The sequence below is a fragment of the Mesoplodon densirostris genome, chromosome 8 (genome assembly GCF_025265405.1).
Source record: "Mesoplodon densirostris isolate mMesDen1 chromosome 8, mMesDen1 primary haplotype, whole genome shotgun sequence".
In the NCBI taxonomy this organism is placed as follows: domain Eukaryota; kingdom Metazoa; phylum Chordata; class Mammalia; order Artiodactyla; family Ziphiidae; genus Mesoplodon; species Mesoplodon densirostris.
Window position 1 is genome coordinate 62549463 of NC_082668.1, and position 20822 is coordinate 62570284.

The following is a 20822-nucleotide window of genomic DNA, read 5'->3' on the forward strand; positions in this document are numbered from 1 at the left end:
CGCTTTCCCCTACCCAGGTATGTGGGGAGTTTCTTGCCTTTTGGGAGGTCTGGGGTCTTCTGCCAGCGTTCAGTAGGTGTTCTGTAGGAGTTGTTCCACGTGTAGCTGTATTTCTGGTGTATCCGTGGGGAGGAAGGTGATCTCCGCGTCTTACTCTTCCGCCATCTTACCCGGAAGTCTCTCCAAATTTCTTAGAGACCTCTTAAGTAATATTTAATTGACCTTACTAAAAATTAGACAATTTAGATTCTTAGTGCTTCTGCTCTGAGAATATTATTTAAATCTTGGAGCCATTTATTGAACTATATAGATTTTTTTTCTTGGCACTCTTGGTTTTGCACCCATAGTCTGAATGAGAACACATCACACGTTTCAGCTAATAGAACTGAAAAATGCTCTTTGGAGCTTGTCCTTCCAATTCTCCTTGGATCTAACACTCAAGCCTTGGTTCTAGTCACACTGACCTAATTCAGAAGAAGCCCTGTGAGCAGAGTGATCTCACATTGGTTAGCGTCTTATGGTTTCCACAACCACAGCAGGTTGTCTGCACAGGTGCACAATCCCCTGTGGCATAGAAAGGTCAATCATTTGAAACCAAACTTCAAATTCCATGCTTTCTTTTAATCATAAACCTAATGGAGAGCTAGAATGCAAATTCTGTGTTAGTGTAAATAAACCTGGGTGGTGTATTTTCCCCCAAAAGATTAATCTTTAATGAATTTGTTGTGTCTAAACTCAAATATGCAAATATATGTACAAAGGTTTGAAGAAACTTAAAATATACATGCATATTTCTCTACATCTTCACATGAGTAAAACAAATAATAATTTGGTTTGATTATGAACTGACTTATTATGGGGAACTCAGAAAAGCCCAGTTTCACAACTATTTTGTTTTTCTGAGTATTATTTTATATACTGAGATATTCAGTTATGATGACATTAATACACATGTGATTCAGTGGAATAGAGCTTACTATGTAAGTGATAACAGTGGATCAAAGAAAAGGCAGCAGAACTAGTTTGTTCTGAAATTTTGAACAGATTAGAACTTAAGAATTGAAAATACTGGCTGTAAAGTGTAGAAAATCTCCCTCTACAGAATTCTGTAAGATTTACTAGAATTCCAGATTGGGCTTAACAAATCTCAAATCTTCTATTTATCAGTTACTTCTTACTGGAATGGCATTGTGTTGATTTTTACTTCAAAATGTAACGTTTCTCCACTGAATGACTTTGAAAATCTCTCCTTTTTCCTTCCAGTTTCCATTTTGAAAGCTGAATTCCTAAAGAGTTTTTTTTAAACTTCCTATCTTTAATATTTCAAAGCTGCTCTAAAGAGTTAAAATGCACTTCTGCATTTCCTTTCCATATCCCTCATCAAATGAAAGCAATAATTTTCTCAAGGGGATAGAGCTAATACTCAAATTGAGACATTCAATTCTGCAAGCTTGTTATATAGTTATTCAGCTTGTTGTTCACTCAGTACATTTTTTTTTTCCTGCTCAGTCAATTAATAAAACTGACAGGGAACATATAGTTAGTTCAAAATGGTTTTCGGTAGAGTTTTTTACAAGTCATCGTGCTGCTCTAAGAACAGGTCAGAAAGGATGCTGAAGCATAACAATTTTATGCATATCTCTGTGTTGATATGTTAAGGCCCAGTAGTCAAAACTGGCAAATGAAACTCAAGGTCACAGTATTTAAACTTTATTCTCAAACTGCTTTTCTGTGCGACTCCTGGGGATGTCATTCAACCTTAGCTACCTGCTTTAATTTCTTACTTTTTAAAATATCAAGCTGCTTTTGTCAAAAACCAAATAATGAATCACAGGGGATTTGGCCTCACATTTGAGGCTGAGTAGAGACCTGAGTGACAGTTTGTTATAATTCATACTTTTGAATAATACTGAAACAGTTATATATTTCCCAAAGTTAAGATACAAGAAGATAAAACTGAGGCATCAACTAAGGTGGTATTTTGGTAGCTTATTAAAGATGGGATTCAGGTTAGTTAATATAGTAAGTACATTTTCCTAGTACCTAACTTTTGTCTAAAAAAGAATCCACTTGATATGGCTCCACATGTCATCTATTTTGACTTTCCCTTACATGAACTACATTCAAGTGACACATTAAAGAATAACACTTAACATGTCTTCTTTTGGAAACTTATTAATGTGAAGGGATAGATGACTGTTTAGCTCAAAGTTTCATGATTATAATAATGCATTTTAATCTTCTAAGAATAAGTTACATAACCTGCTACATATATGCAACAATTCTAGTCTTCATGTGCTTAACGGTAAAACAGTGTAATATCGTAGCCTTACACTATTATTGAGAATATATCCTACTGTCATTTTTCACACTCTTTCTCTTTACAGTTTTATGCAATGTATTTAAATTGGGTCATACCATATCCTTATTCCAATGTAACCATGCCAGGTCTAATACCAAGTATTTTTTCAGCTTCAAACTCATCTCTCTCTACTCAGGACACTATGCTTCAAACAAACCAAATAACTTAGAGCTCTCTTGAGCGTACAATGCTTTCTTACTCACTTGTGCCTCTGTACATATAGTTCCTGACTTTTGAAATGTTCTTCCTTCTCTAACTTGCCTACTCAACTCCTAAAGTAAGATGCATATCAACTCTCTTGGGAATTCTCCTACATCCCCTCAAGCAGGATTAGATGCTCCTCATTTTATTCTACCTTAGCTATTTTTACCTTCCTCCATTAAGATGTGTGAATTCCATAAATGCAGAAAACAGGACTTTCTACGTCACTAGGGCTTAGGTGAGCACCTGGAATACTGTCAGTGCTCAATAAACATTTACTGTAATTGATACATGAATTGAATATAGGAAAACTTTACTGTGTTTCTATTGGCACATTTATAATATTCTTTTTGGCTTCATACCCTTTATTATTCCTTATAAACTATTCTTTGTTTTCTATCATATCAGAAAGAGGCGGGTGAGGGAAAGATCCAGATAAATGATGAGTCCTGGTGCCCATGAATATTCATATAAATTAACAGTTCAAAAATTGGTGAAAATATTAACAAGTCTCTTCTGTTGGGGACAGATTACTGGGAGGTGGGAAACCTAATTTTTTAGCTTTTTATGGTTTCATATAGGCCTTCCATCTAACAGGCTGTTATATTTGAGGAACAGGCATAATAAGAGTTGTCTGAACCAAGGAGTAAAGCTCTGTATCAAAGCAATTGTCACTTCTTTTACTACAAATATTAAGCAAACAAACAAAATAAATACTCTATTGGGTGTGAGATGTGGATCCAGGTTTTTGACATGCATCTATTTAAAAATCAAAATCATCTGAAACTAAAGTACAACAACAATTGAAGGTCCATAATGCACTGGGATTATCACCATGGAAAAGATTTGGTCAAAAAATATTGAAGTTGTATAAGTTAGTTTGAAATCAGTGTGAAGAAGAGAGATAGGACAGCCTCATCCACCAGAGGGCAGACAGCAGAAGAAAGAAGAACTATAATTCTGCAGCCTGTGGAATGAAAACCACATTCACAGAAAGAGAGACAAGATGAAAAGGCAGAGGACTGTGTACCAGATGAAAGAACAAGATAAAACCCCAGAAAAACAACTAAATGAAGTAGAGATAGGCAACCTTCCAGAAAAAGAAGTCAGAATAATGATACTGAAGATGATCCAGGACCTTGGAAAAAGAATGGAGGCAAAGATCAAGAAGATGTAAGAAATGTTTAACAAAGACCTAGAAGAATTAAAGCACAAGCACCTGAAAGAATTAAGGAACAAACAAACAGAGATGAACAATACAATATACAATAACTGAAATGAAAAATACACTACAAGGAATCAATAGCAGAATAACTGAGGTAGAAGAATGGATAAGTGACCTGGAAGACCAAATGGTGGAATTCACTGCCATGGAACAGAATAAAGAATAAAGAATGAAAAGAAATGAAGACAGACTAAGAGACCTGTGGGACAACAGTAAACACACCAACATTCACATTATAGGGATCCTAGAAAGGGAAGAGGTAGAGAAAGGACCCAAGAAAATATTTGAAGGGATTATAGTCAAAACATTCCCTAACATGGGAAAGGAAATAGCCACCCAAGTCCAGGAAGCACAAAGTCCCAGGCAGGATAAACCCAAGGAGAAACACACCAAGACACATAGTAATCAAACTGACAAAAATTAAAGACAAAGAAAAAGTATTTCTGGCTAAAATCTCTCCAGAAAGTGGGCACAGAGGGAACCTACCTCAACATAATAAAGGCCATATATGACAAACTCACAGCAAATATAATTCTCAATGGTAAAAAACTGAAAGCATTTCCTCTAAGATAGGAAAAAGACAAGGATGTCCACTCTCACCACTATTATTCAACATGGTTTTAGAAGTCCTAGCCACAGCAATCAGAGAAGAAAAAGAAAGAAAATGAATACAAATTGGAAAAGAAGTAAAACTGTCACTGTTTGCAGATGACATGATACTATACATAGATAATCCTAAAGATGCCACCAGAAAACTACTAGAGCTAATCAATGAATTTGGTAAAGTTGCAGGATACAAAATTAATGCACAGAATACATTAACAACGAAAAATGAGAAATAGAAATTAAGGAAACAATCCCATTCACCATTGCAACAAACAGAAAAAAATACCTAGGAATAAACCTACTTAAGGAGGTAAAAGTCCTATACTCAGAAAACTATAAGACACTGATGAAAGAAACTGAAGATGACACAGACAGATGGAGAGATATACCATGTTCTTGGATTGGAAGAATCAATATTGTGAAAATGATGATACTACCCAAAGCCATCCACAGATTCAATGCAATCCTTATTAAATTACCAATGGTATTTTTTACAGAACTAGAACAAAAAATCTTAAAATTTGTATGGAGACACAAAAGACCCCAAGTAGCCAAAGCAATCTTTAGGGATAAAAACGGAGCTGGAGGAATCAGACTCCCTGACTTCAGACTATACTACAAAGCAACAGTAGTCAAAAAAATACAGTACGGGCACAAAAACAGAAATATTGATCAATGGAGCAGGATAGAAAGCCCAGAGATAAACCCACGCACCTATGGCCAATGGATCTATGACAAAGGAGGCAAGGATATACAATGGAGAAAAGACACTCTCTTCAATAAGTGGTGCTGGGAAAACTGCGCAGCTACATGTAAAGGAATGAAATTAGAACTCTCCCTAACACCATATACAAAAATAAACTAAAAATAGATTAAAGACCTAAATGTAAGTCTGGACACTACAAAACTCTTGGAGGAAACCATAGGAAGAACACTCTTTGACATAAATCAAAGCAAGATCTTTTTTGATCCACCTCCTATAGTAATGGAAATAAAAACAAAAATAAACAAATGAGACTTAATTGAACTTAAAATCTTTTGCACAACAAAGGAAACTATAAAAAAGATGAAAAGACAACCCTCAGAATGGGAGAAAATATTTGCAAATGAATCAATGGACAAAGGATTTAATCTCCAAAATATATAAACAGCTCATGCAGCTCAATATTAAAAAAACAAACATCCCAATCCAAAAATGGGAAGAAGACCTAAATAGACATTTCTCCAAAGAAGAGATATATATGGCCAAGAAGCACATGAAAAGCTGCTCAACATCACTAATTATTAGAGAAATGCAAATCAAAACTACAATGAGGTGTCACCTCACACCAGTTAGAATGGGCATCATCAGAAAATCTACAAACAACAAATGCTGGAGAGGGTGTGGAGAAAAGGGAACCCTCTTGCATTGTTGATGGGAATGTAAATTGATACAGCCACTATGGAGAACAGTATGGAGGTTCCTTAAAAAACTAAAAATAGAATTACCATATGACCCAGAAATCCCACTTCTGGGCATATAACCTGAAAAAACCATAATTCAAAAAGACACATGTACCCCAATGTTCACTGCAGCACTGTTTACAATAGCCATGTCATGGAAGTAACCTAAATGCCTATCAACAGACAAATGGATAAAGAAGATGTGGTACATATGTACAGTGGAATATTACTCAGCCATAAAAAGGAACGAAATTCAGTCATTTGTAGAGACATGGAAGGACCTAGGGACTGTCATACAGAGTGAAGTAAGTCAGAAAGAGAAAAACAAATATGGTATATTAACTCATATGTGGAATCTAGAAAAATGTTACAGATGAACCAGTTTGTAGGGCAGAAATTGAGACACAGATGCAGAGAACAAACGTATGGACACCAAAGGGGGAAAGAGTTGGGGGGGAGGAAGACGAGAGAGAGAGAGAGAATTTGAGATGACATTTTAATAAAGAATATCTCTTTTTTTTAAAAAGTTACATCCTTCAATGTTAGATCATTTTAAGCTATTAGTATGTCTATGCACCATTTTTTCTATATTTATAAAATTTTGTTTCCATAGTTATTCTTAAAAATAAATCTGTCTGGGGGGAGGGAGCACTAGTTAGTATAATATTAACATTAATCAAAGATGCAAATCCACTATAAAAAGATTTATTTCCAATAAAAAACCTTAGATTATCATTTTGAATTCTGGGCTATGATATAGAGCAAATTACTTAGTTACTTTTCCCACGGGTATTCAGTTAGCTATTTAACTGTCTCTAGAAGTCAACATATACAAACAGCTGAAACTTGAAATCCAATTCTCTTTAGCAGGATTAGTTTACAATTATATCTGATAAATCAGTGTTAAAAGGTCAAATATCTTTCTAATTAAGCAGGAGTTAAAAAATTAAACCTCTGAAAAATGAATATATGTACTTATGTATGTACATATATATGTGAACCTATGCATATATGCATATATATGTATATATACACACCTCTATACATATATATATAATTAGAATAGTCTGCAAGAAGTATACTCTCCTAATTTCATATATGTGTCATTGGTCAACATAAGCTACATCTGCAATAGTCTTGCAGAGGAAGGATACCCTTGTAGAAGATCTGTTCTTTCTAGGAATTTTTGCTTTGCTTCTGAGAAGCATTAATTTGGCCCTGAAACCAACCAGTGTCAAGGGTCATAGCCATTCACTAAACTAACTCAAGTGCTTAAACTAATCTCTTTGGAGAAAATGCTTACACTTAAGATAGATCTGAGAATATCTGATCACCTTAACACAACCCAACACAAAGAAAAGAATATAGCAGGATCTACTCAGTTGCAGGAGCTTTAGTAATCAAACGTGGCCTGAGCACACAAACTCAGGTCCTCCTGGCTAACTCGTTTTCTTTTTTTCTAGCTCTAGGTTTACTGATGTTTCAAGTGACTTGAGTACACACTGTGAAGTTTCCCTCCATGTGCTTTAAGCTGTATGTTGCTGACAGATACACTTTCTATAACACTGCTTATAATTGTACCTCTTTTCCATACCTGTGTTTTCAGATTCTGCATGCTGAAATCCCCTTCTGTAGCATGGTAAGCTCATTTTAATTTAGAAAGAGATTGGTAGTACTTTTCAATGGGAACTTTTAAAATAGAAATAGAACAAGATCCATTCATACAATAAAATGAAAGTAAAAACAATAAAATGCTCCAAATTCATTTGTTTTCCTTATTGAATTCACTAACTTCTTTCTTTCCTTCCTTCCTTTTTGGTAGCTAAAAGCTATTCTGATGCTACTCTGAAATCAGTGTTGTAATGACTGATGAAGCACCACCACAAGATAAAATATTTGTTTTTTTCATTTTTCCAGAAAGGAGAGTCCTGAATTTGAGTTAAGAATTAATTCCTAACTCTTTTATTAAATTTAATTTTGTCAAATCAATTACTTAAATCTAATTAATTGGGGTAGATTCATTCCTTTTTGGCATATTTGAAATATATAAGATTCACACAGAAGTTTTAAGGATTACTAATTTTCCTATGGTGAATCACTGTAGTTAATAACGTTTGTCATTGACCTTGGTCCATTTTGAGAAAGGCTCTAATTTGTAAATTACCTCCAGGATTTTTTGGCATCATCTCATAAGAATTTAGTTTTATGAATAGTAATATAAAAGAAAAATAAATATATAAAATTTTAAACACAAGTCAGTTTCTAAAACAAATACATTAAAATAAACATATTAGAATTACTAGAATCTAAAATAAATACATTAGATTGTGGGTAGAGAAAAATGTAATTGTACATCAGGAAAATTATATTCTAATTGGCAAGTAAGATAATCAAATGAAATTTTAAAATTTCTTAATATGCATTATTTCAAGGAGTTAGATGATACATACAAGAATCTTATTATTCTTTAGGTTCCTGATCAAATACACCAAATTAATATATTATACACTCAGAATCATGTAGGAAGAGGTTTAGAAAAGAGAAATCAGAAGAGTATGTGTGTCTGTGTATGCATACTTGTGTGTCTGTGTGGGGAGCTTTTCAGATGTCAGAGTGTCATTCCCTAATCAGTTTTAGTAAGCTCTTCACACACTTATCCCCTTGAATTTAAAGGGATATTGGAATGCTTACTGGAAAACAGATTACATAATCACTTTTTTAGGGCCACAGAAGAGAGAATGCCTTTTTGCAGTGACCGGAAGAGTTCCCATATTCTTTTAAAAGAGTAATAGATAGCACCACAGAGACTGTCAGTCCCTTGAGCATTTAAATATGCGACCGTTTTGCACTGCAAATGTAATTTAAATAGGGTTGTGAATAAAAAGAGGGCTTCTCTTCTTTATAGCTACTTTAAATGTCAACAAAATGAATTATCTTAAGAATGTCAAATATTAAAATGGTGTTTTGATACACCTCAGTCCAAGTATTCTCCATTAGTTGAATTTATTCACTTCCTCCAGCATTCTGGAAGAAGGATTTTTGTGGAACTATCCTGTATTGAGAGGCATCATACTGTATGGAATATGTTTTCATTGCTCATGCAATTTACATATAGTGATATTACCACCAATATGAAATATGCATGAAGACACGAAATTATCTGAAATATAATGTGGTGATTTTGAAGGTTCATATTGTAAAATTTTTACAAGCACAGTCCTATATATAAGTATACCCATATGCAAAAATCCATTGTTTTCTTTAAATGAAGCTAAATTATGGAGATTAAAATATCACTGTTATAGAAAATCATTAATAATAGATATCTTTTCATTACCCTTACCAAGGAGAAATTGATTTTTTCTAGGAAACCATTTAGAAAACAATTCAGTTGATACAAAAGCATTCCCAAGACCAAAATATCACCTCAAAAATGTTATATTTTTCACCTTATTAATTTTCATAAAGGCTACAAGTATATCACCAAACATACTTTGGAATTTTATGAGTATAAAGAAAACATATCCATCTTTGAATTGTGTCTTAGGCTTAATAATTATCTAGAGTGTGTGCTTGGAACCCAACAAAAAGGAAGAAGTGGAAAGAGAAGTGATTTTAAAAGAATTTTTCTATAGAGAAAAGCATTTCTAAAAATCAATGTGATGTTTGAATTAACCTGTTTTCTTTATTGTATGTCTATAGTAGATGAAAAAGTCCTTAGAGACTTGATGGGGCTGTTGCCTAATGAACTCTTCAGAAAACATCTTTTCATTGAATGTGACCCAGAATCAGGAGGAAGGTTGAAGGTGGGAAAGTACACTCAGTTCCCATGATATACTTTTGCATATAATCAATCATCTTTTCTAAACACAAACCATATACATGTGATAAATCTGGTGTTGCTTCCAAGATTTGTATTTTGTCTATGTGTCTGGAGCACTCTATTAGGCCAAGCAGGGAAACAGAGTTCTGATTTTTCTTTCTCAATGCAGAAATACATTATTAAACCACTGACTCTGGAATCACTGTGTCATTCAGTCATCTTGATCCTACCATTCTATGTAGTTGTACAAGGCCACAGAATTAGGTGAAAACCCCTCTACTGAGATAAATAACAGGTAGAGATCCAAATATACTTCTTCTTATTTCTAAGTCCACCACAGGTCATAAATACACTAAGTCTTTTAAAACACTTTATTTGGTGAAATTTAGAAATATTAAAAAGGCCAAAGTGGTACAATCAGCCTCCTACTGGCAAATTAAGAAATAAAAAAACGTTGTCACTGTGATAAAGATATGAAACTTGTAACAGTTGGAAACCTAAATTAGAACAGGAAAAAAGATGGAAACGTAAGCAACTACAAATTCTAAATCTCAGTCTGAAGTATATGCTGTCTTTTCAAAAATCAACAGAATTTAATATCATTTTATTTTTGTTCAGATATTGAATAGTTAGTTGATCCCGTTTTACTATTATCATATCCCTTTGTCTTTTAAATCCCAGCTCTAAATTTTATTAGAGAACTCAGATATATTTTCATATGATCCACAGCACTGAAATATGTTTAAGATATTCAAATCTGTATAATCACCTCTGAGAAGTATTTGGCAATGTGATGATTTCACTCTTTTAGAAGCTTAGTCACACATGTCTATCTGAAATTTTGTTTTAAATGTAATAAGAACCCTGAATTATAACTAAAGTAAATAGAATTAGGCTCTAGAAAATATAATTAATTTCTGAAAAGAAAATTAAACTATTTAATTTCTATTACTTTGTAATTCACTAATTTACTTTCTATTAATATCACTTTTAAAACTATACAATTATAAAAAGGAGTACATGTCACAAAGCCTCTAAATAAAAATAAAACTTATTATTATTATTACACGTGTTCGTAAGTAAAACTAAGAATCAACTGGCTCCTTATGTGACCCTGTCAGAGTTCAAGGCTAAGAAAGGAAACTTGTCCAAAGAAGGAAGACCTTTAACTTCTCAATCTGAATATGTCTACAGGGCCAGAGAAATTGGACATCCCTTTAGAAAGAGGGACAATACCTAGTGATCCAGCTGATCTATGCTCTCTCAACATCCTTACCACTTTGAAATACCTTTCTAAACAAAGGTTTACTCTTTTTCTGATATATGTCTCCACCTCTGGTTTTGAATCCAGTTTATTTCAGCCCAAATGTGGGAAACTGGCAGCCAGTAAGCCCTGTCAGATCTCCAGACAAGTTTTGTTAGGCCTGTACATTGATGACCATACAATGTTTAAAAAGCAGTAGCTAACTTTGAACACTTTAAACACAAAGATGTGGAGCTCCTCCTGAAAACCTGGAACTTCTGGTGACCTAGGACCTTTCCCAAATGGCAGCAATTTAGTGTGAATCTGTCCAGACACCAGACATGCATCTCCAGCTTTCTACAGTTCCTTCCATTCTTTATTGTCTCACTGACCTCAACATGAAGAATGCGTTACTCTTTGACAGTTTCAATAAACATCCTTTGTGTTACATTCAACATGCTATAATCCGAGTTAGAACCTTCTGATTCAGTGGTTTCTTTCCCGACTCCGAGTTGAAGACTGATTCACTTGACTGAAACCTTGATTCTGTTTCCAGATCACAGTCCTTACCTTAATCCTCAACTTTTTCCTGTTTCTTTGTCTAACATCTTATCCTCCCCTTCCCAACCAGTTCTATTGGAATATATCAGTTCCAAATAACTTTTTATAAATTTGAGGTTTAGTTACTCCTATCATTAGTATATAGGTAAACCCTTGACCACTGTAGAATGTAGGTTTTTAACAAGAATGAAAATTACAAGAAAGTTAACAGTATAACTTCAGGGAAATAATATCAAGGGAAAATTTCCCATGATACATTCTATTAAAATATTTGATTGCAGAGGTTTTACTTCAAATACCCTTTGTTTAAGCAACAGTTCAGAGAAACAAGTTTTTTTCAATACTGTGACTAAGACTTCTCTTTTGTCCTTTGCTCAAAAGTACTCCTTTCTATGAAATATATAATTGTGGTTTTGTTTTTTTTTTCTAACAGCATTTTTCAATAAAGCACAATAGTCACAGCTTTGAAATGTATATTGAGTGTCTCTGGCAATAAAACTCATGCTTTCTCAATAACTGATAAGGTTGTGGTTGAAAGAAAAGACAGGTTATAGGTTCCCTTTGAACTTTCATGAAAACTATGAAAAATTCAATATTTCAGTTGTATTTTTCCACAAATGGACTCACCACGGCAATGAACTCCTTCATCATACCCATCTGAGCAGTCCAGGATGCCGTTGCAGAGCTGGGATAAATGAACACATTTTTTGGCACCAAGGCAAGCAATGTGATTCAAGGGGCACTTGATTTCTACCTCCTCAGGACCTGGAAAAATGAAAAAAGGAACACAGTGATTTAGCTTTTTTTTTTTTTTTTTTTTTTTAACACTAAAACTGTTAAGCACGAGAAATTACTAGCATGAATTCGCAAAATAAAATGATAGGCAATGCTACCAGAGGGTAGCTCTGATTCTCAGAGATCAAAATTGGCCTATGTAATTAAAAAAACTAATTTTTAAAGACTACATAGGAAATAAAATAATATGTATGTTTTTCAAATAATGCATTTAAAACACAAGTATTCTTTCAACCCTTAAAGAGGCATGGATTGAAAATCTAAGGGTTGGTTTGAGTCACTGTTCTATTTCTTATCCTTAGATAAGTGGGCAAGGTGCTTAAACCCTGTAAGTTTCAAGTCCCTCAACTGTGAAATATGAATAAAGGCAACTTCTTGGCATGGCTCTATTTATTTATTTATTTATTTATTTAAATTTTATTTATTTATTTTTAACTGATGAGTACACATCAAGTGTTAGGCACTAAGTGCTTTACATGTATTAACTCATTTAATCTTCCTAACAGCCTTCTGAACTGGTACTATCGCTGTTTCCATTTTACAGATTTGGAAACTTGAGATATCAAAGTTAACCATAGGTGCATGAGTTTATCTCCGGGCTTTCTATCCTGCTCCATTGATCTATATTTCTGTTTTTGTGCCCGTACTGTATTATCTTGATTACTGTAGCTTTGTAGTATAGTCTGAAGTCAGGGAGTCTGATTCCTCCAGCTCCAATTTTTTCCCTCAAGACTGCTTTGGTATTTTGATAGGGATTGCATTGAATCTGTAGATTACTTCTCGTAGTATAGCCTTTTCATAATACTGATTCTTCCAATCCAAGAACATGGTATATCTCTCCATCTGTTGGTATCATCTTTAATTTCTTTCATCGGTGTCTTATAATTTTCTGCATATAGGTCTTTTGTCTCCCTAGGTAGGTTTATTCCTAGGTATTTTATCCTTTTTGTTGCTATGGTAAATGGGAGTGTTTCCTTAATTTCTCTTTCAGAATTTTCATCATTAGTGTATATGAATGCAAGAGATTTCTGTGCATTAATTTTGTACCCTGCAACTTTACCAAATTCATTGATTAGCTCTAGTAATTTTCTGGTGGCATCTTAAGGATTCTCTATGTATAGTATCATGTCATCTGCAAACAGTGACAGTTTTACTTCTTCTTTTCCAATTTGTATTCCTTTTATTTCTTTTTCTTCTCTGATTGCCTTGGCTAGGACTTCCAAATCTATGTTGAATAACAGTGCTGAAAGTGGACGTCCTTTTCTTGTTCCTGATGTTAGAGGAAATGCTTTCAGTTTTTCACCATTGAGATGATGTTTGCTGTGGGTTTATCATATATGACCTTTATTATGTCGAGGTAGGTTCCCTCTATGCCCACTTTCTGGAGAGTTTTTATAATAAATGGGTGTTGAATTTTGTCAAAAGCTTTTTCTGCATCTATTGAGATGATCATATGGTTTTCATTCTTCAATTTGTTAATATGGTGTATCACATTGATTTGCGTATATGGAAGAATCCTTGCATCACTGGGATAAATCCCACTTGTTCATAGTGTCTGATCCTTTTAATGTGTTGTTGGATTCTGTTTGCTAGTATTTTGTTGAGGATTTTTGCATCCATATTCATCAGTGATATTGGTCTGTAATTTTCTTTTTTTGTAGTATCTTTGTCTGGTTTTGGTATCAGGGTGATGGTGGCCTCATAGAATGAGTTTGGGAGTGCTCCTTCCTCTGCAATTTTTTGGAAGCGTTTGAGAAGGATGGGTGTTAGCTCTTCTCTAAAGGTTTGATAGAATTCACCTGTGAAGCCATCTGGTCCTGGACTTTTCATTTTTAAGACTGTCAGGTAACTGATGAACATGATAGAAGGAGTGAAAATGTACATCTGGTGTTAAGGAAAAAAGGCTCAGCTACTTATAAATTTTGAGAAAACAGGAAAAAATGTTTGGATTTCTCAGAGGCAATATATAGAACCATTAGATTTTTTCTACTGGTAACATGTAAGGACAAAAGAGAAATTTGTTTAGAAGAATGAAAGAGTCAATTGGTTTCTTCATAGACTAGCTACTATTGTCTCCCCTCACCCTCCCTTGATATACTCTTGTCTTGGTTTCCCTCACTGCTGGGTAACTGGTAAGACAGCTGGGTGATGGCTTAATGGACTGTACCTTAACTAGTTCTTCCCAAATTTTCATGCAAAAAAAACCCATATTAAGACAATGAAAATTTCAAAGTTACACTGAAGTAAATAGCAGAAATTATCTGTAGAATAAGTGTAGAGGTTGCCCCAGGCCTTGGGAATTAACCGCAAAATTGAGGGAATCAATACCTTTAACCTCTTTGACCAATGCTGATATACTTCAGTTGGAAAACTGCTAAAACCAAAATGTTGTTGTCTTTCTTGAAAATGGAGATAGAGATGGGGCAGTCTGAGAAATGGCAATGCTTGCCTCAATTCAAATTCTCAACTGAAACCAGGCAATATGGGTAAACAGTGTACTATTTCTATGGGCAATAATCCATCCTTGATTCCCAATGAACATTTCTGAAGTAACAGTGTGTATAACCCATGAGGCTCCTTTAGTCCACCCTGATAACAGAGAGAAAACTCACCCTGATCACTACTGCTCTCTATTTATGTTTGACAAGAAGAGGCACAGGATAATGGAGGCTGCATAAATTCCTCAGAATATGTCAATGTTGCATTAAATGATTCATTTCATGAATACTTTCAGGCATTCAGATCATTTCACAATGAGCAATCATTATTTGGACATAGCAAGGAACAGGGTTGGAGGCTCTCTAATATACCCAGAATTATCCCTTTAGTTGCTAAATCATGAGGACTTGGGGGGACCAGAGAGAGGCACTGTGATAACAGATTAGCACGAGAGAAATTTTAAAGTAGTACAAAGACTCTTAAAATTTTAACAAATATGGTAGTCCTGGTGAGAATATCACTTCAGTTGTCAGTAATGCACATTTAGCAAACATTTCCAGTCCCTCAAATCTAATTTTAGGTGACCTGAGCAAGGTACCAGAATTAAAAATATAGTAATTAATTACAAGAAAGAAAAACTCTATCATGAGCAGGATTTAAAATATATAAACACAGGAGAATAGTACCCATGTTTTTAAATTTTCTATAAGCCTTACCCAATTAGCTGAAATAGCTTCCATTTTTTAATGAACCTCATTTTACAAATAAGCCTTCCAGGATAATGCAAGGATAGCGTGATTCATCTGTATGTTCTTGAATGTTCAAATTATTTTTAAACATAACTCTGTTCAGTTAAAGTGATAGTGGGAGACATAAATCTCATCAAATGTCCTTTCTGACTAAAGATAATCAAGATAGTGCATTTTGTGAAGGAGTGGAGATTTTTCTTCTGTAATGGCAGATACAGTCAAATATCTGCACTTGTCACAATATCATCATATCTTAGCAGGACCAGTATCAATCCTCCCCCACCGAAGTTAACCTCCTCACCCTACACTCTGTCACATCCCACTTTGGGGGTTTTGTCCCAACAATATTTGCTGCTTGGTTGTATTTCCCATGTCTATCTTTCCAATAGGTCTAACTCCTGCCTGCAATGTCATTCAATTTTTTTAAACCTACACTCAAGAACAAAGTCACTTTTTCTGATTGAACATTTCTTGAGGTAGTATCCCTTCTTTCCTACATTTCTTAACTGTTAAACTTCTTCAAAATGTAGACTGCACCTGCTGTATTCCCATTCCATTCTTACTCCAGCCACTGCTTCCAACTCTGTTGAGCTTCTCCCCAAGGTCTTAGGGGTACCACTAACAGTGAAGCCAAAGGCATACAGGTCCTTCAAAAGCTGGTCAGAATTCCTTTCTCTTAGACACAATTTCCACCATTATTTTTCGTGCTTCTTAAACTCTTGTCACATTATTGCTGTTGTTATTTATACTATTCCATGAACACACTTAGATGCATTTCACACATGCTCTTTTATAAACTTCCCTCTCTCTCTGACTGGGAAACAAACATCTAGTACACTGCCTGACACAGAAAACAGTGTTCAATATACGGTTGGTGAATGAAGTTCTAGCAATTGAACTTTCTTTGATATGCTGGAAGTTACCTTTTATTTTTTTTATCATCAATGCATTCTCAGAATTGGTTTCACAAATACAGCTTTCACCCAATGACTAGTCTCAAAATCATAATTGTTCTCAGTTGCTGGCCACAAGAAATCAAAACTCCTTGGCCTAATATCATTGTCTAGTTGAAACTTATTAGCATTATTTACAATTAATTGCAATTGGTATTGTATACAAGTATTTTCAGTACTTAATACTCTACTTCATTCATTGTTATCATTCACCTCCCTAAAACATACATTTTTTCCCACCTATGGATTTTTTGGTATGCAATATCATCATCTGAAAAGTAAACCTTCTCTTTCCTTTTCACCCAGCAAGCTCTTTTTCACCTTCAAGCTCTGGCCTCTCCATCAAGTTTTCTTTATGAAAAATAACAGGTAATAGTGGAAGCGTTCTGAGGCTTAGAGATCAAAACCTTGAATCAGAGTTTTTATCTGCCATGTATTAGCTGTCTAAACTTGAGTAAAGTACTTAACATCACATGATTGTCATAAGGATCAAATGAAATCATAGTTTGGGAAACATACAAATTTTTTATTTGTTGTTTTGTTTTTGTTGCTCTTTGGGGTTTTTTTTTTTTGGTTTTTTTGTAGGTGTCATTGATCACAATCTGTTCTACAAACCCACAGAGATATTGTCTATTTCACATTTTAATTTTTTTATAGTACAAATATCTCTATAATTTATGAACTGTATTAATATATTCAGTTTCATGTATATTTGTTAAGGCACAAGGCCTTTATGTAATATATATATATATATATATATATATATATATTTCCTCCTACTTTAAAATATAAAGCAGAACATAGGAATAAAAAATATTGATTACTAGTTGATATAAAATCAAGTAAAAAATTTTGGTATCTAAAGTTATCAGAAAGAAAGCATGAAATACCTTCAAAATTCAAAAAATTAAAATTATGCAGTTTGGGATTTTGTTGCATTTTACCTGTCTATCCACCTAGAATATTGAAATTTGATCATAATTTGAAGAATTGTTTGGGACTCAAGTTCTAGTAGAGTAGAGTACTGATTGAAAAAAAAAAAACACTGAGGAATATAAGGATTATTTCCATTGATACGCTCCCTTACAATATTTGTCTTTTGAGTATTGAATCTTATGGAGATTTTCTATTTCTTAAGTTGAAGGTCCCATCATTTCTAAGAATTTGTGACAACTGTTTTAAATATTAGCACTTTCAAACTATACTAAAAAGCTACAGTAATCAAAACAGTATGGCACTGGCACAAAAACAGATATAGATCAGTGGAACAAAATAGAGAGCCCAGAAATGGACACACACCTATGTGAGCAATCAATATATGACAAAGGAAGCAAAAATATATAATGGGGTAAAGACAGCCTTTACGATAAATAGTGTTGCAAAAACTGGGCAACTACATGCAGAAAAATCAAACTGGACTACTCTCTCACACCTTGCACACAAATAACTTCAAAATAAATCAAAGACTTAAATCTAAGACCTGAAACCATAAAACGTCCTAAAGAAAACCTAAGCTCTTTCACATCAGCCTTAGCAATATCTTTTGGAATATGTCTCCTCAGGCAAGGGCAAAAAAAACCCCAAAATAAACAAATGGACTACATCAACCTAAAACCTTTTGCACAGTGAAGGAAGCTATCAACAAAACAAATAGGACACCTACTGAATGGGAGAAGATATTTGCAAAAGATATCTCCAATAAGGAGTTAATATCCAAAATATACAATGCACGCATACAACTCAATGTCAGGAAAAAAAAAACTGGTTGGAAATGGGCAGAGGTTCTGAATAGACATTTTTCTAAGGAAGGCATACTGATGGCCAACAGGCACATGAAAAGATGCTCAACTTCACTAATCATCAGGGAAATTCAAATCAAAACCAAAATAAGATGCCACCTCACATGTGTCAGAATGACAAGAGTCAAAATGACAACTAATAGCAAGTGTTGGTAAGGATATGGAAAAGAGAGAATCCTCATACACTGTGATACTCATTTCATGATGTATGTAAATCAAATCATTATGCTGTACACCTTAAACTTATACAGTGCTGGACATTAATTATATCTCAATAGAACTGGGAACAAATTTTTTAAAATCTTTAAGAAATTAACTTTCCTGGAATCATTTAAAAAACATTTTAGTTTCTTTATAACTAAGCAACATATTAAGATTTCTGGAGCACCATTAACATGACTGCAAAAAACTTTTCTATCTTTTCTATCTCTATTAAAAAGAAAAATAATTTTTTTAAAGAATGCTTTTATATACAATTAGATCCATTTTCCTGGAAATATTATAGACAATCATCTTTTAAGGAGAAAAGGTAACTCTTATGCAATTAAGTGTATGGAAATAGTACATCATAACATCCATTATAATTCTCACAGCTGAGAAATCAAAATAGCTAACAGCAAAATGGGATGCTTCTGAAGACAGTAAAGCATGTAAACCACGTTATTTACTCCATGTGGTCTGGGAAAATTGGTACACAATGTAAATATAATTAATATCCTGCATCTGTTTAATATTAAACATAACATCAGATTGCATAATGCCTTTACAGTTGTAATGCAACTTTCCTAGAACTATGTTCATTTCATTATATACTATTCTTGTTTTCAGGGATAATTTTCTTTTGCATATGAGCTACTTCACCTGGCAGACGGATATTTTAAGTGGAAAGAATGAAAAGAAATTTATATATTCAAAGAATACTAGTATTCTTATACTTAGTATTCAAAGAAATACTATTTATATTATTTTTAAAGAAAATTAAAATTGGATTTATGAGTTTCAACTTCTAAATAAAATACTATTCATTGATATAATTTGTTAAAGCAATCTATATGATTAAAATCGAGGATACGGGAACAGAAGAACCTCAAAAGATACATGTGCACTCTCTCTAACAGTAACTCACTCAAATTAAACAATTACTTTGTAAAATAGGCTCCAGTAATGACTTGTTTACATATTTCAAATGGATGTTGTGAAGATTCAAGAACTAGAAGAGATGTAAAGGTGATTGATTTTGTCCAGCTGTACTACCCCTAAGCTATCTCTGACATCTGTCCTATTTTTAAAGGCCCTGGGGAGGAGATTTTACAGCTTTGCTAACTTGTTCTAAGGTTTAAAAATCCTTTTTCTTTAGTCCTTAGTCTTCAGAAATCTCAGTATAGGATAATTCCATACATCTAACATAGAGCACTTTATTTATGCATTTAATATATGAAAAGCATGCCTGGTCACCTAAGGAAGACTGCGATATTAAAGCAATTCTGCTACAACTAAAGACGTCATTCTGTCTGCTATTATGAGTATGGATAAATGGGTGGTTAGTTAAGACTCTCACTAAAAACTTTCTGAATCATATCTGGAAGTACTATTATGTTAAAATAGAGAGCTCTACATTTCTGTGTGTGTGTATTGCTAACTTTAGAATATATCAAATAATTTTTATCAGTTTGACTGTCTACATCTGAATCCAACAAATATAGGTTAAGTCATAATATTCTCCTGCACTATAACTGTGCATATTCAGAATACAGTCAAAATTGGCAAATTAAAATTATTATATGGACATAACCAAAGCATTGTTGTCATTAATTACAGCTTTAGAAATAGGAACTTTATCAAGCCAACAGACTGTCTTGCTTTATGACTTTCCACTTAAAGGCAAATAGATAAGAAAATAAATGAAATCACTGTTTTATGAGTGACTGTCATTGCAGCATTGCCATTTATTAAACCCAGTGCTAATGGAGGAAACTCAGCTTGGGGGATTAAAAAATTGTCATTTAGGTATTTTAAATGCTCCTTTTTTCCTTCCCATGTATCTAGTCTTCACACGTTCTTTCATTTCTGGATCACCCCATTCTCTCTTTGTCAAAAGGTCTAGAAATTTGTTTTCCCTTCCCTACACCTCAGTTAAAACAGATGTATACGCTTTTTTAATCTCTTGGAGCCCTGCTCTCTGCTAGGCAAATTTACATACTAGGTGTTATCTCTTACAGGTGATGTATTTACATTTAAACAAGATTCTTACAGAAACAATATCGATAGATTAATTCCAAAGATTAGAATTTTAGGTCCTCTGTTAAAATGACAAAGGTACTTTTGTTTGAGAGAAAGGGACAGTTCGTTGATTGATACATCACATTTTTTGATAGCAATTGTATTGATTTGTAGTTGGCTCTCAACACTTTTTAAATGAATGAATATGTATTTAATCAATGAACCAGAAAGAAGATGCCTTTCTATCAACAATTTACGGATATTCTACTGAGTCCTCAAGAAGTAAAACACGTTCCAGTCATACCTTAAAACTTCTGTGAATAAAAGATTTACCCAGTCTGATGATATTTAAGGAAGCAGAAGATGAAATGTTCCATTTGGGAGTAGCTTTTTTTCTGAAATA

The 20822-nt window shown here is 33.7% G+C and overlaps 1 protein-coding gene across 1 annotated transcript in view; it reads right to left on the reverse strand.

Moving 5' to 3' along the window:
• Positions 1-20822, reverse strand: part of LRP1B (LDL receptor related protein 1B) — a 1545691-nt gene that overhangs the window by 1196178 nt on the left and 328691 nt on the right. Inside the window, exon 3 of the mRNA XM_060105953.1 lies at positions 12092-12229. Within this exon, the coding sequence (XP_059961936.1) occupies positions 12092-12229 (138 nt within the window). The remainder of the gene's footprint in view (positions 1-12091; positions 12230-20822) is intronic.